General features: G+C 34.0%; 1 protein-coding gene across 1 annotated transcript in view; it reads right to left on the minus strand.

Annotated features, from left to right (window-relative positions):
- Nucleotides 1–15,026, minus strand: part of PCLO (piccolo presynaptic cytomatrix protein) — a 329,508-nt gene that overhangs the window by 59,931 nt on the left and 254,551 nt on the right. The window contains 1 exon segment of the mRNA XM_021689841.2: nucleotides 12,659–12,749. Coding sequence (XP_021545516.2) covers nucleotides 12,659–12,749 — 91 coding nt within the window.

Raw genomic sequence — 15,026 nt, forward strand, 5'->3', positions numbered from 1 at the left:
CTTGATTGTTTCCAGCAGCATGAAAATGGAAACACCACCTTAATACGAAATCTAATCTGACTCTAAACCTCAGTATACAAATTACATACTCAACTATTCCCATTAGCTTTTTCTAATCCAGTCAATTGCTCTGTAGCATTCTTTTTCCTAGTTTTAAATACATACCCTTTACATACATGAAGGATTCAGAGAGAACATTTTTTGTCACATTTCCATGAACAAAAGTTTGCATTCTTCTTTTCTAATGTAATAAGATTAATACTAAGATAAAAATGCAACACAAAGCATGTCTAAAACGTTGTTCATACTTATACCATACTAGAAGAGATGGGCCCAAGTTGGGCCATATGACTGAAATGGCCATTGGTATCGGAAATAAGGAAGACATATATACATATATATATATACACACACAACACATACAGATACATATATAAAACATTATATATACGTATATATACACACATATCTGTTGTCGCGCACCGAAATAATGCTCTCAGATACCAATCTGAGGGGTCATACAGGGCTGCCTCTACAAGGGAGAGTAGCAGCAGCTGAATTCTGCACATAAATTTTATTTTGTTTTTTATCAGCAACGCAAGGACAGATGTATCAAAGCATGGGGAGGGAATACAAAGAGATGGCAATTATCTTGAAGCCAGAAAGCAGGCCTGTACCCTCCCCTATGCGCAGGCACACAAGGAGGGGGTTATGGAATAAGGGAGGAACGGGATATCTGCACTTGCAATCACCCGAGGCAGGAAGGGGAGTTGAGGGTTACTTTCTTTCATATCTCCTTATCTATGCCCTGCCCAGGAGATCTCTATGCCCAGGAGATGATGGGATCCTATTCCTACGGGGCCATTGTGTCCAACAGCCGGAGAACAGGAAGGCTGCTGATGTTTCAGATGCTCCCACAATCACTCCTTAGAGCTTACAATAAACTTTCTAGGAATAACCTGACACATATCTTCCAAATATATACACATATACATGTGTATATAAAACATTATGTGCATAGATAGATGTAAAAAAGTCACAAGTAAGTATCAAAAGACACTGGAATTCTGGCTTTGTTGAACAACATCTTTCAAATAAAAGATATTTTGTACACCGGTAAAGTAATTTTATTAAAGGTGCATAGGATTTCTCTCTCCTGAAATACTTCAGAAATAATTCCCACCAAGAAAATTTCCCAGGACTGCCATACTAAAAAAATCATGCTTCATTCATTCAATAACACATGGATTTATTTCTTTATTCTAACTTATTTAAGGCAAATGCAAAATTATAATCAGAAAGACCAAATCTGAGATGTTTGTATGATACTCCAATAAAAGGAAATTAAAAATAAACTTAATTCATTTAGCAGTACTTAGGGTCCAAAATGAAATAATTCTTTGATATGAAATTGGATGTTACAAAGTTAAAAGGTAGGGTCAATTTATAGATTTGGCCTTTGTTTTTTAAGATTTTTATTTATTTGAAAGAGAGAGAGATAGAATGAGCATGAGCTGGGGGCAGGGAGAGGGAGAAGAAGCAGGCTCCTTGCTGATCAGGGAGCCTGATGCAGGGCTCCATCCCAGGATCCCCAGACCATAACCTGAGCTGAAGCCAGAAGCTTAACCGACTGAGCCACATAGGCACTCCTATAGATATGGCCTTAATATTTACTTGTTTAGATATTGATCACAAGATGACAACCCAGGTCTGGGAGTGGGGTCATTTACTATGTGTGTAAAAGAAAATTGTTATATTGCAAGATACTCATGTAACCCTATATTGTCAGTGGAAATAGAACAGTTTAAACTTATATTACTGTAATGCTATGATGAGCTTTTCAAAATAAGTGCCAGTCTTATTTAATAAAAGAGAAGTAGGAAGAGAAATACTATTGCAATTCAAAACTTAGCAATAAGTGTTCCTTTTGTACTTCTGGAGGTAACAGAAGATTGTGGCAGACATCATCTATCGTGACTCCCAGTGAGTCACTTCCGGAAGCACCCCCTCCCTTTGAGGGCAGGAGGAACGTGTGACTTAGTTCTAACCAATAGGATCTGACAAGGTAATGTGATAGTTACTACCATGATTATATTATCTTAGCCAACTAAGATGAGAGTTTTCTGCTGGCCCTGAAGAAGTAACCTGCCATGTGTGAGAGGTTAGGAGAAAGCACCACAGGGCAAGATGCTGAGGAGCCTCTAGATGCTGAGAGTGGCCTGGCTGACAGCCAGGGAGAAAACAGGGAGCCTAGTTCCATAATGGAAGGAAATGAATTCTGCCAATAACCAGAGGAGCTTGGAAGGATATTCCCAACAGAACGCAGCTCAGGCATCATGCAGACTGCAGCATTGTGAGATCCTGACCAGAGATCCCAGTTAAGCTGTGCCTGGATTGGTGACCCAAGAAAACTGTGAGATATTAAATGTGTGCTGCTTTAAGCCATTAAATTTGTGGTAATTTGTTACACATCAGTAGAAAATTAATACAAAGCTAAAAGTTGTATCCTGAGTTTTCTGCGTACATAACATAGATGGACATTATCTTGGTAGCAAAACTTGTGGAACATTTGTGTTTATAGTAGTTACCACAGTGAATGAACAGTGACAGAGCAGAAGACAGGCCATGAAAAAATTACCCTTTGTCCCACAAAAACAGAGGAAGAGCTCTGTGATCAGTTCTGCAATGCTGGGATTCTGGTATAATATGTGTAGGAAGCATACAGCATCTAGGCAACACTCAATACATAATTGGATGAATATTGAATGGATAAATACTAAAACACCTATTTTTCCCTCGTGGGGCTAATCCATCAACGATAAGGGTGTTAAAATAATTTAATTGTATCGTATTTTATTCTTAGAAAATGCCTTAAAAATTACATTATCTCTTTGGATGTTAAAAGAAAAAGAAAAAACAAACAAAGCCCCGTGTTTATACATGAGGGAAATGAGGCTTTACAAAGCTAAGTGCTCAAGGCAACACCTAATAATATGGCAAAGCTAGAGTGAAGCCCACACTCTTGCTCCAAATGAGTGACTAGCAAGGCATCTCCTATCTGGTTAGCACCAGAGCATCTGGTTTGGAATCAGAAGGGATGGGTTTGAGAACAGCACATCCAGCCCTTCCTTTCCCTGTTCACTTGTAGAGAGGAGAGTGATGAGAGGGATTGCAATTACGCCATTAAAGGAAGAATCCATCAGGATAGAAGAAATATGTTGGGAACTAGCAATTCTCAGTCAAGTCAGTTAAATCACCATTTAATCAGTAGCGGGAACTGATTAAATTGATTACTTGATGTGAGTTTTATGTAATATAATTTTTATTTTTCTACTGATGCATAAATGGTTATACCATCTTATATCTTTAATAAACATGACAAAGAAGAAATTGTTACTTTTTTAGTATTACGGTTTTAATCATTTTTGTATTTTTGCATTTGTATTACAAATATGAACTGCATCTGTATCTGTTAAATGAATATGTAATTGGATTAATACTTAGAGCTTGGTATGCAAATCTGTAAAGAACAAAGTACGCACAAGCCTGGTAGCATAATAATGGTTATGATTACCACAAGTTTTGGGAAGAATTGAGAAACTGATTAGGTAAGAGAAGTTCTGAATTTGCAGAGTCACTTAGACATAAAACTAAAATCCAGGTGTCCAGATTATGTCTGCACTACAGTCTAAACCTGTTCTCATCAAAATCAATTTGCTATTGGTGAAGGAAGTATTCAACAGTCAACAGCTTCTATCTTCCAGTATATATCAGGAGATACTTTTTACTAAAGAGTTATCTAATGTAGTTATTTTGGTTATTTTCATTACTCTATTTAAAAAATTCTTACTACTACCTGAAAAGAACAAGAAGTGTTACATGTTGCTAGGTGACCAGCTATGAATATTCAAGAACATTCCATTGAGATTGTGCTTTAAACAAAAAGAGAGTTGCTTTTCTTTATTTTCATCCAATTTTCTATTACATCATATTTGTTGAACTTTTAACTGTCAAATGTCTCAAAATACATGACTTTGTATGAATTCTGTTTGGTTTCTGTACTGTGTGCCAATTTTTTTTTGTATTTAATATATTATTTGATTTTTTTCAAACTCTTTAGTATCATCTTCAGGGAGAGAGGCAAAAATAGGAAGAGTTTCTTCTATGTGTCTTAAACTTTTTTTTTTTACATTAAAAATTATCTCTACAACTTCTTATGTTAGGTACTGTCCATATCATCTCAAGACAAAGAAGCTGAGACTAAGAAAATTTAGAAACTTTCCCACATTGTCCAGCATGGAAGAAGTTAAGATTCGAGCCCATTTTTTTTTTCATGACTCCTACATCCTTGTTCTTTCTATATTCTTCTGCTCATGACTCTAAATGTCAATAAAATATCCTAGGAGATCAATATAAATCCTTACTCCTTTAATTGAATTTCATTTCTTATTGCCCATTTACCTGTAGCCAATTCACGTACATTTCTGATTTACACCCTTAAATTTCACATTAACATTACTGTTTGTCCTCTCTTCTCTAAGGTTAAATATCTTGAATGTCTTCACCTTCTCATGGAATCAAACATCAATTCCTTTAATTTAATTTTATGAAGAGTGTATAGAATAATGTGCTAACCAACCTCCAGTTAGAAGCAAAGCACTGCCTTAGCAGGAACAGAATTGTACAAGCAATATTTATCCTGACAGATGTCAGGTGAAGTGATGATGTTGATGTGGAACTGGCCTGGACAATAAACACTTCCTTTGTTACTCGGGAAACGAGTGCAAGCTTTCATTAAAATTTACCAGGCAGAAGTTGTGAGTTTTAGAAGAGATTCAACCTGATCTGCATTTTATATCTATAGGGTATTTTTTTTTAAGATTTATTTTTTTGAGAGAAAGAGTCAGAGAGAGAGAGAGAGAAAGAGAGAGAGAAAGCATGTGGGGGTGGAAAGGGGCAGAGTTTGAGGGAGAGAGAGAGAATTCTCAAGCAGACTTCGCACTGAGCATGGAGTCTGATGCAGGGTTCAATCCCAGGACCCTGAGATCATGACTTGAGCCGAAATCAAGAGTTGGCCATTTAATTGACTGAGCCACCCAGGCTCCCCTGTGTCTATAGGTTTATACTCAGTTTGTCCCTAAAAATAATTTGAGAGGTTTACAATGAGAAATTGTATCATATATAACTGTACTCTTACAATGAGAAATTGTATTTATATAACTGCACTCTTAAAATGAGAATGAAAGTGAAAAAATCATCCTGAATGAGAAGGGAGAAATTTCTGTGTCAAGGTTCACTTTGTAGGACCTGTTCAAGTTCTAGCAGTTAGAACGGAACATACATTGTCTCGGGATGACAGTTACACTTTCTCCTGTAACTCTCATCTCTGCAATCCAATTTTATTTAAAAAATTAAAATAAGGTTAACTAACTGTTGTTGGCCTTTAAAGCTGTTCTGAAACATTTCTGCTCAGCTTTTTAAAATGTTAGGCCAAAATATCTCTTCCATTGAGTATTAAAGAAGGGGGGGGAGAGGAAGGATCTCTATGGCAGGTATAGGGCAGAGTCCCTGCATTCTCATTACAATTAGACACTAACATTCTTTAGGAATAAAGCAAGGATGTCTACTCTCATTACTCAGTTCAACATTGTACAGCAAGTTTTAGCAAGTGCAATAAGGAAAAAAAAATTAAGCAGTCCTAATTGGGATGGAAGAAGTAAAACTGTCTTTATTTGTAGATGACATGAACTTGCATCCTTAGAAAATCTTAATGATTCCACAAAAAAAATCTCATAGAACTAAAAACAACATTAGCAAGATTATAAGCTAAAAGATCAATATACAAAAATTAATTGTATTTCTATAAAATTGCAGTGAATAGCCCAAATTGAAATTAAGAAAACAACTCCATTTATAATAGCAACAAAAAGAATAAAATAATTTAAGAGATATTTAACAAAAGAAATGCTAGTCTTATACACTAAAAACTATAAAACCTTACTGAAAAATACTAACGATCTAAGTAAATGAAGAAATATTACATGTTCATGGATGGGTTGGTTCAGTGTTGTTAAAATAGCAATTCTCTCAAAACTGATCTATAATTTTTTTGTTTTGTTTAGTTTTGTTTTTAGTATTCTTTCATTTACATTTAAAAAAAATTTTTATTTATTTTTATTTTTTAATTTAAATTCAATTAGCCAAGGTATAGTACATCATTAGTTTTTGATATAATGTGATATAACATGATTCATTAGTTGAGTATATCATTTCAAGGCAACCCCCGTCATAATCCCAGCAGACTGATGCTAAAATATTATGGAAATTAAAAGGATCTACAGTAGCTGAAACAATTTTCAAAAGGAGGATTTAGACTACCAGATTCCAAAACTTAACATAAATTAACTGTAAACAAGAGAGTATAGTATTGGTGAAATAACAGGCACATACTCAAAGAGAAGAGAACTGAGAATCTAGAAATAAATCCTTGTATTAATGGTAGATTGGTTTTTTACAAACGTGCTAAGGCAATTCGATGGGGGATTTTTTTTTTTTTAAGATGCTCGCTCAAACAGATATCCATATTTGTGCTTTAAAATAAACGAACGTGGACCTCTGCCTCACACCATATACAAAACACAACACAAAATAGGTTATAAACCTAAATGTATAACCTTTCTGATATAAAAAAATAAAAGAAAATCTTTGTGATCCTGGGATAGTTTTTAACACTCTATCAGGAGCAGCCTGGTCCCTAAAGAAAAAAATACTGATAAATTGAATTCCATTAAAATGTAAAACTTTTCCTTTAAAATAAACTGTTAAGAAAATAAAAACACAAGACACAGACTAGAAGAAAATATGTTCAGGTCATATACCTTATAAAGGACTTATATCCAAAATATGTAAAGAAGTCTTACAACTCGTTAAGAAGACAAACAACCCAAATAAACAATTAGCAAAGTATCTGAACAGACATTTCACCAGAGAAGACATATGCATTGTTTATAGTCACCTGAAAACATGCTCATTACATAAGTTATTAGGAAATTGCAAGTTAAAACAATGAGTTTTCATCCACACCCACCCCAAAAGATAGCCATTACCAAGTGTTGGCTATGACATGGAGAAAGTAGAACCATCAGACACTGCTGGAAAGAATGTAATAAGGTACACTCATTTTTGGAAAACTATTTGTCAGTTTCTTAAATAGTTAAAAAGAAACTTACCATAGAACCCAACAATTCCATTTCTAGGAAACCATTAAAAAATATCATATGTCCAAATTCAAACTTGTATGCAAATTATTTAAAAACTGGGAAAATCCAATGGATAAAAAAATGTAGACTATCCAAATAATGGACTACTTAGCAACAAAAAGAGCAATCTACCGATACAGGTGACAAAAAGATAACTTCAAAAATGTTGGTAAGTGAAGGAGCCAGACACCAAAACTGCACACTGAATGATTCAATTTATATGAAATGCCCAGAAAAAGCAAACTTAGAGACTGAAAGTAAATCTTTCACCTGTGGCTGGGAGAGGACCGTTGAAGGTGGATATTGCTAGCAGGCTCAAGGGAAATTTTTGTAATGACTGAAATGTTCTAAAACAAGATCGTGGTGATGGTCACACAACTCCACACATTTACTAAAAGTAATCGATTTCTACACTTACAATGTATACATTTATGATATGTAAATTGTACCTTATTAAAGCAGTTTAAATAATAACAATAAAAAAGAGCTATCCATATTTGGCATTGCTACCAACTCAGAGCCAATGAGATCTGTTACATTTGTCTCCTATTTCTAAAAGCTCATAAAGATGGTAGACTAACGAAGAATAGAAAATGAGCCACTATTTCCACTGAAGACACTGCTGTCTTTTGAACCTAAACATATTTAGTGTTCTTCCCTATTACACTTGCTAATTAGTCTTTCTAGCCTTGCAGATGTAGCCAGCCTGTTATGGAACCATACATAAGCAAATATCTTTTTTGAAATCAGAAGAATTTCTTTGGCTTGTTTGAAACAGCTGTGTTTCTGGAGCCATAAGATGGTTTGAAATAAAAAAGAAACAGATTCATTTCTTGAGCATTACATTTTATTCTTTTTTCCCCTGATAATTTCTCTCTAAGAGAAGAGGGAAATAACATTCATTGAGTGTATAGTAAGTATAGGATTTTGTGCTAGGTTCATTTGCAATTATGTGAGATACATAGAGCTGGTCTTATTTTCCAGATAAGCAAATTTATTCTCAAAATTTAAATAAGCAATAGAGTTGAACTCCAACTCAGGTCTTTCTGCTAAAATTCACTACCTATTCTCTCCACTTTGCAGCCTTGTGTTTGGTGGAATAAAGACTTTCAAAATCATTATACAGTTGTTGATCAGTACCTATCACTCTATCTTTGAAGTTTTCAGTTAATAGTCAAAGGATCTATGTTCTAAAAATTATGGATCATTTAAAAGAAGACTGTATTCATGTATTTCTCTCTGTGAACATCACAAAAATATAAATAGTGGTACATAAATATATGTGTGTACACACTTATACATACAAGTGTATAGGTATGAAAATAATGTTTTATAAATTCCTTGCCTTTATCTAAGTTATTCCTAAAATTCTGTTGTAATAATTACTTATATTTCAGATTTTACTACTGAATTACGAGTAAGTTGTAGATAAGGATATGTGTTGTGTTCATTCTATTACCCTAGCAATCAACCCAATGTAAACCACACCAGGGGTGTTCAATAAATATTAACAATTAAAAATTTATCCAATATAAGTTATAAAAACAGTTGCAAAATACATTTTATGTTGTATAGTTTTTTTTACAGGAAGAAAAAAAGCTTATTTATATTTTTTTAATGTTCTCTATAAATATCCTTAGAGTAATGGTTTTCATACATTTTGTTTTAAATAGCCATTTATACTCTTTAATATTACTAAGGACCTCAAAGAGCTTTTGTTCATATGGATTACAGGCCTGTATCATAATTTAAGACTGAGAATTTAAAAACATTTATTCATGAATTTAAAATGAACTCATTCTATGTTAAAATAATTATATTTTTAATAAAAGTGACTGTATTTAAAAATAAAACACTTATGAGATGGGTGGTGTTGTTTCACATTATTGCAAATCCACTGAAAATTGAGCTAAATGAAATACAGCTAAATGCTCATATCTGCTCTGCGTACAGCCTGTTGTGATGGCACACATTGTGTAACCTCCAAAGACCTCTACTGTGCATTTTCACAAGAAAACGGGGGTGTAAGGCAAATGCTACCTTACCATTTACTATGAAAACAGTTCTTTGTGGACCCCCTGAAAGGATCTTGGAAACCATGAGGGTCTCCTGCTCGAACTTTGCGAAACGCACAGAGGAAACGATAAATAAAACACACACTTTCTATTCCTGTCTTCTATTTTGAAATTCTTTTTGATTCCAAAAAATAAAAATATTTTTTCTTTTTTTTGTGTGAGGTATACTTGTTTCACGTAATTCTTATAAAACATTTTAACGCTACACCCTGTTAGGGTGGTTTATTTTCTTTAATTTTTTAAAGAAGATTTCATTTGTTTATTTGAGAGCAAGAGAGAGAGCACGAGTGGGGGAGGGGCAGAGAGAGAGAAGCAAGCTCCCCGCTGACTAGGGACCCTAAGATGCCAAGGCCCAATGCCAATGCGGGGCTTGATCCAGGACTCTGGGATCATGACCTGAGTGGAAGGCAGACACTTAACCAACTGAGCCACCCAGGCACCCCTAGAATGGTTTATTAAACTATCATAAAAGATACACAGTTTTTCTACTTTCAGTGGGTTTATATAACCAAAATGAAAATGCACTAATGACTATTTGGACCTTCTGCTAGGGAGGGCAGATATATTACATTTTATTCTTTACTCCTTCCTTGCTTACATCCTATCGTGTTTACAAAGGCATTTAAATTTTTGGTTAGATAGCTTTTTCACTACTGATGAAGCTACAAGCCACTGCTCATTTTCTCTAAATATGAAAAACAAACAGGAACTTATTTTTTTTATTATGGAAAAAGTCATATATATGAAAAAGTAATGCAAGCCTATAATAAAACCCAGTGTGGTCAATCTTCCAACTCCAACCATTATCAAATCATGGTCAATTTTCTCATCTATTCCTTCACCATTCTCCACACAACTAATTTTGAAAGAAATCCCAGACAAGATATTGTTTCCTCTGCAAATATTTCAGTATGTAACTCTAAAAAAAAAAAATCTACCCTTAATTTTTATTAAAAACGTTAACATCAAAAGTGGTAACCATAGCCAAAAAAACAACAGTAAATCTTTAATATCACCAAATGTTCAGCTAAGCAAAAAAGGCTTTTGGTTGAGTGGCAAACAACGGAGAGATCAGCCAGGAGCACAGATGCTCTGTGCTAGCGTTTGCCTGCCGTTAGCTTAGACCTTTTAGATCTTGTTTGCCATAGAAGTCATTTCTCACTCTAGCTTTGCATATACGTGTATTTAAATCCCTTTGAGGTACTGAAGATTTAGTTGAAAACAACATGAATTGCTTCAAAACATTTCATTTACTATGAAATTATGCTACCCAAGTACACATGGAAAATATATTCAGTAGTATCCAATGCAAGGGAAAATAATGGGGAAATATTTTTATTTTTATATTAGGTAAATATCAAAAGAAAAAGGGGCATGCAGAGAGATGATACAGAACCCTACTAGTAAACATATTGTTCAAAACAATGATTCTTGTTTCTCATTTCGTAAAATCTATATACAGAGGAAACTGAATTTAGTTTTCAGGCTAGAGTATTTATAATGAGATATTAGTAGCTCTCATTTCTGTCTTTCCTATATTTTAAAACTTTTTCCTAATAAAACAAAATAATAAGTTGCAAAAGACAGGTAAGAAGGTTGAGGGGATGACTAACGCAGTATAAAAGCAATAATACAGCTAGAAGATAGATACAGTGATATAGAATTCTGGTGATTTAGTAAGATTTCTGTTGTTTGCACTAAAAAAAAAATTGGCATTGTTGGAAAGTACAATGTTGTTTTGCTTTATGAGCTGGAGGGAACTGAAATAGTTTGTAGAAGTAATTATTCCATAGAGTTATTCCATTGTAATTATTCCAATCCATAGAGCCCATGGATTTTAAGATTTACCCCTGGAATTGTCATCAGTGCTTAAAATACAGTGTGCATGCAATAAAACTATGAAAGTTTAAATTATCTGTCTCTGGTAGGAGAAAAATTACCCAATCTTAAAAGGAAAACAGCATTAGACTATTAATCGATTCATTCTCTATGAAAATAAAGAGAGGACAATTGCTCAAAGCAAAACCTGTTCCACATCTTCATGCTCCATGGTCTAAAATATGCAAAGAACAGGAGCAAGTAAACTGAAAAAATATCTATTTTTGTCCTTTGTTATATCAGTCCTTGCAGGAAAAAAAAAAACCCTCCAGCATATATACCATGTTAGATATATCACCTCTACATATGTTCATATATATTTATGAATATTTTCTGTTGATGTACAGTGTCTATAAACACAAGGAATATACCTGAATGAGAAGACAGGTACTATTCATATTTCAAAAGTCATTAACTTTGACAGAATTTATATTTTGTCTCAAAGATCTAAACAAAAAAAATTTATGATATGAAAATTCCATTATCTTTTAAAAGCATCAAGGTCATGAAACACAAAGATTGCGAAACTATCAGACTGGAGACGAAGAAGGGATGACAGCTAAATGCAATATGAGATCCGTATTGGATCCTGGACCAGGAAAAAAAAAAAGAATTTAGTGGGTAAGTGGGAAAACTAAAACTCTAGAGAAGGCTTGTAGATGTGCGTGTGTGTGTTTTAAAGATTTTACTTCTAGGTAATCTCTACACCCAAGGTGGGGCTTGAACCTACAACCCTGAGATCAAGAGTTGCATGCTCTACTGACTGAGCCAGCCAGGCACCCCAAGGCTTGTAGCTGTTTTAATAGTACCATATTAACTAATGTTTACTTCCTGGTTCTGATCTCCTGATCGTTATTAGATAGATGTTAACATTAGGGAAACTGAGTAAAGGATGGGCAGAAGAACTGACCATACTATTTTCTGGGAGTCCAGAATTTTCTAGGAATCTAAAATTTTTTCAAAATAAAAAGCGTAGAAACCTGTCATACGTTTTGGTTCACATAAGAACACAAACAAGTAAACAAACAAAAACTCAGCATAATTGATAATGTTCAAATTGACAAGGTATAGAGGGGTTTATTCCTTAGAAGAATCAGAGATCTCTACTACCTGTGTAAGGGTGTTTTGTAGTTCTAAAACCAGTGGCCATATTGCTCGGAGCAATAATTATGCAGTATTATAATGCCATGTATGTTTTAAAAATGCAATTAAGGAAAAAATGATCTAAATGTGTACCATTTAGTAATCTGTCATATTAATGACCATGCCCTTATAATCTTTTATTTTCAAATGTGTAGCCTGCTTATTTTTTGAAATTCTCCAAAACACAATTTTTGACATAAAAAGTAGTATTTTCTAAAATTTGATAAGTCATCTAAACTGAAATCCAAATACATATCCTAATCTGATATTAAAATAAGAAGTAGATTATTTGATTTCCTTTACCTGAAACTGTGTGATCCTTCGAGTCTCTTGTTATTTTTATCCTTGCATGAGGAAAGATGTAGTGCATAGTCTTCCCGTTCATCTGTATAATCTAAGATATACATATGATAAGGTGAACAATCAATGTTTAAAGGAACTTAAAATGCAATATACAGATTTAGATTTGTTTTAAGTGTGTTGATTCAATCAATAAAAAAATATTACCAGATTCTCAAATGATCACAATTTAAGCATCTTACACTATACAGTATTATTAGTTTCTGAGTTGATTGTGATCTTTATATTTATAACCAATCACTCTTGCAAACTGATTCTCTGTGTTTGGGAAATTGATAGGCACACTTAACAGGTACTAGAGGATGTCTGTTCCTATAGTAGTACGTAAATGACAGTGGTAGACAACGTATGTGAAAACGAGTGAGTCTCTGATTTTGTTCTGGGCAGCCTAGAAATGGAAAGGTATTTTTAATTTTTGGCAATTAAGTGGTGCTGGCGGAGAAAAGGCAGAAAAAGAAATCCTCCTACTATACATCTTTATCACTCTAACAGGACTGCTTTACATTTGTGTTGCTTTGATTTTATTGTAGATTGTGCTTTTGCTATGCATACCTACTAGAAGTGCCAATGAACACTGGATGCTGAGGCTAGTTCTACACAAATAAAGCTTTTGCTCATTGTAATTCTTTCTGAGGCCTTCCTTTTATTCGAAGCTGTGTTACTGATGGAGTTATTCCTCATTTACTGTTGACATTCCTTTGGGTAGAAACATCAACGCTGAAAGCTACTGTGGCTAGCCTGTGATTCCAATTCTCATTTTTGAGACTTGAATATGAGAATACTAGAGATTGCATTATCGCTGTTTTCCCCTGGCAAAATGAGACTTCTGAAACATATTAGTGAATGCAAACTTATGTTTTATATTTTACGGTACTTTGCTTTTAAATGAGGTTTGTGAAACGATACGAGATAAAAATAGTGAAGTATCTAGTCATATCTATATCGAGGATTTTATTAGTATGAAATGTTCTATCACCTTAGAAAAATTTGACTAAAATTACAAACAAAATAAAGTTTAGTAAAGAGACATGCAATATTACCTATTTCAGAATATGTTTAAGAAGTCCATAAGAGAATTAAACCAAAATATTAAATAGAAGTTAGAACCCAAGAGATGTTGATTTGTGATTCCTTGAATACTCGTGTGGTTTTAATGTGTAAATCCACCTGTAAGACTGTTGAAATTCTACATATTAAAAGTAAAATATGTATTGAAAAATGCAAGCTTAAATTATAGCCTGTCGCTTTTCTTCTCTTCAGGAAAGAATAAGCTTAATCAGGTTTCTGATGAACAGAAAACACTCCCCAAACAGCAGAATCCTGTTGAGTCCAGGGATATTATCCGAACTCTTCAAAGTAGAACTGTTGTTTGCAAGATTACAAATAAATTATGGGCAGTATAATCGGTTCGTCTAGATAATTTGTGCCACTATAACTTCGTAAGCCACCGAACCTTATTTATTTATATTCATGGCAAGAAGAGTGTATACATTTTCCCTTGATTCTCCGTCTTATTTTCTCTGTGTCGGTATCTGTCTACCTCTGCCTGCTTTCTTCTTCCCTCTCAATTTCTCTCCTCTGCCTTTCTTACTTTCCCTCCCTTCATCTTTTCTCCTTCTATTTCCCTTCTTCCACTTTTATTCCTCCCTCCCCAATCTGCATTTAATGATCTTACTTTTTTTTACTGAAAATTAAACCATGTTCATTGAAAATACTACAACTATTAGATATAACTGAATTTTACTTTGGTACTGTAGATAACTAATTCAAATTGGCATGATTTCATTTTAAGTATCTTTAATTTCATGTTCTATTTGACCACAATCTTAAAAAGTCACTTTTTTCCACTTGGTCAACAATAAAGTAAGAAAATGCATTTTCATTATGCTATTCTTTCCAATTCTCTAGACTAGGGAGAAGGTGATGTAAACTCAAGTGCATTTGTTGCACAGTCTAGGAGAGCTGTAAGATTTTCCAAACTTTTCAGCAGAGTTTTATCAGCTAGCCATTATCACCTTCTAATTTGTACCTCTGATGATGCTAGTAGAAGGGATGTTAGCATCTTCATTTCCATAAAATGTTGCTTTCAGAAAACCTCATAGCACCTCCTGTAATTTCAGAGACTGTCTATAGCTAGCATCACGAACTCACAAAATCAAAAACATGAAACTGCCATAATTATGATCAAAGTGACCAAAAGTCTGTAGAAAGCAGTGGTATCTGTCTTCCATGTATGAACTAGTTGGATCTTAGCTTTTTTCTAAGCATTGCAGGTCAATGTTCAGAGTTCTCCAGCAGATGGAGTTTTAGG

The sequence above is a fragment of the Neomonachus schauinslandi genome, chromosome 12 (genome assembly GCF_002201575.2).
Source record: "Neomonachus schauinslandi chromosome 12, ASM220157v2, whole genome shotgun sequence".
Classification (NCBI taxonomy): domain Eukaryota; kingdom Metazoa; phylum Chordata; class Mammalia; order Carnivora; family Phocidae; genus Neomonachus; species Neomonachus schauinslandi.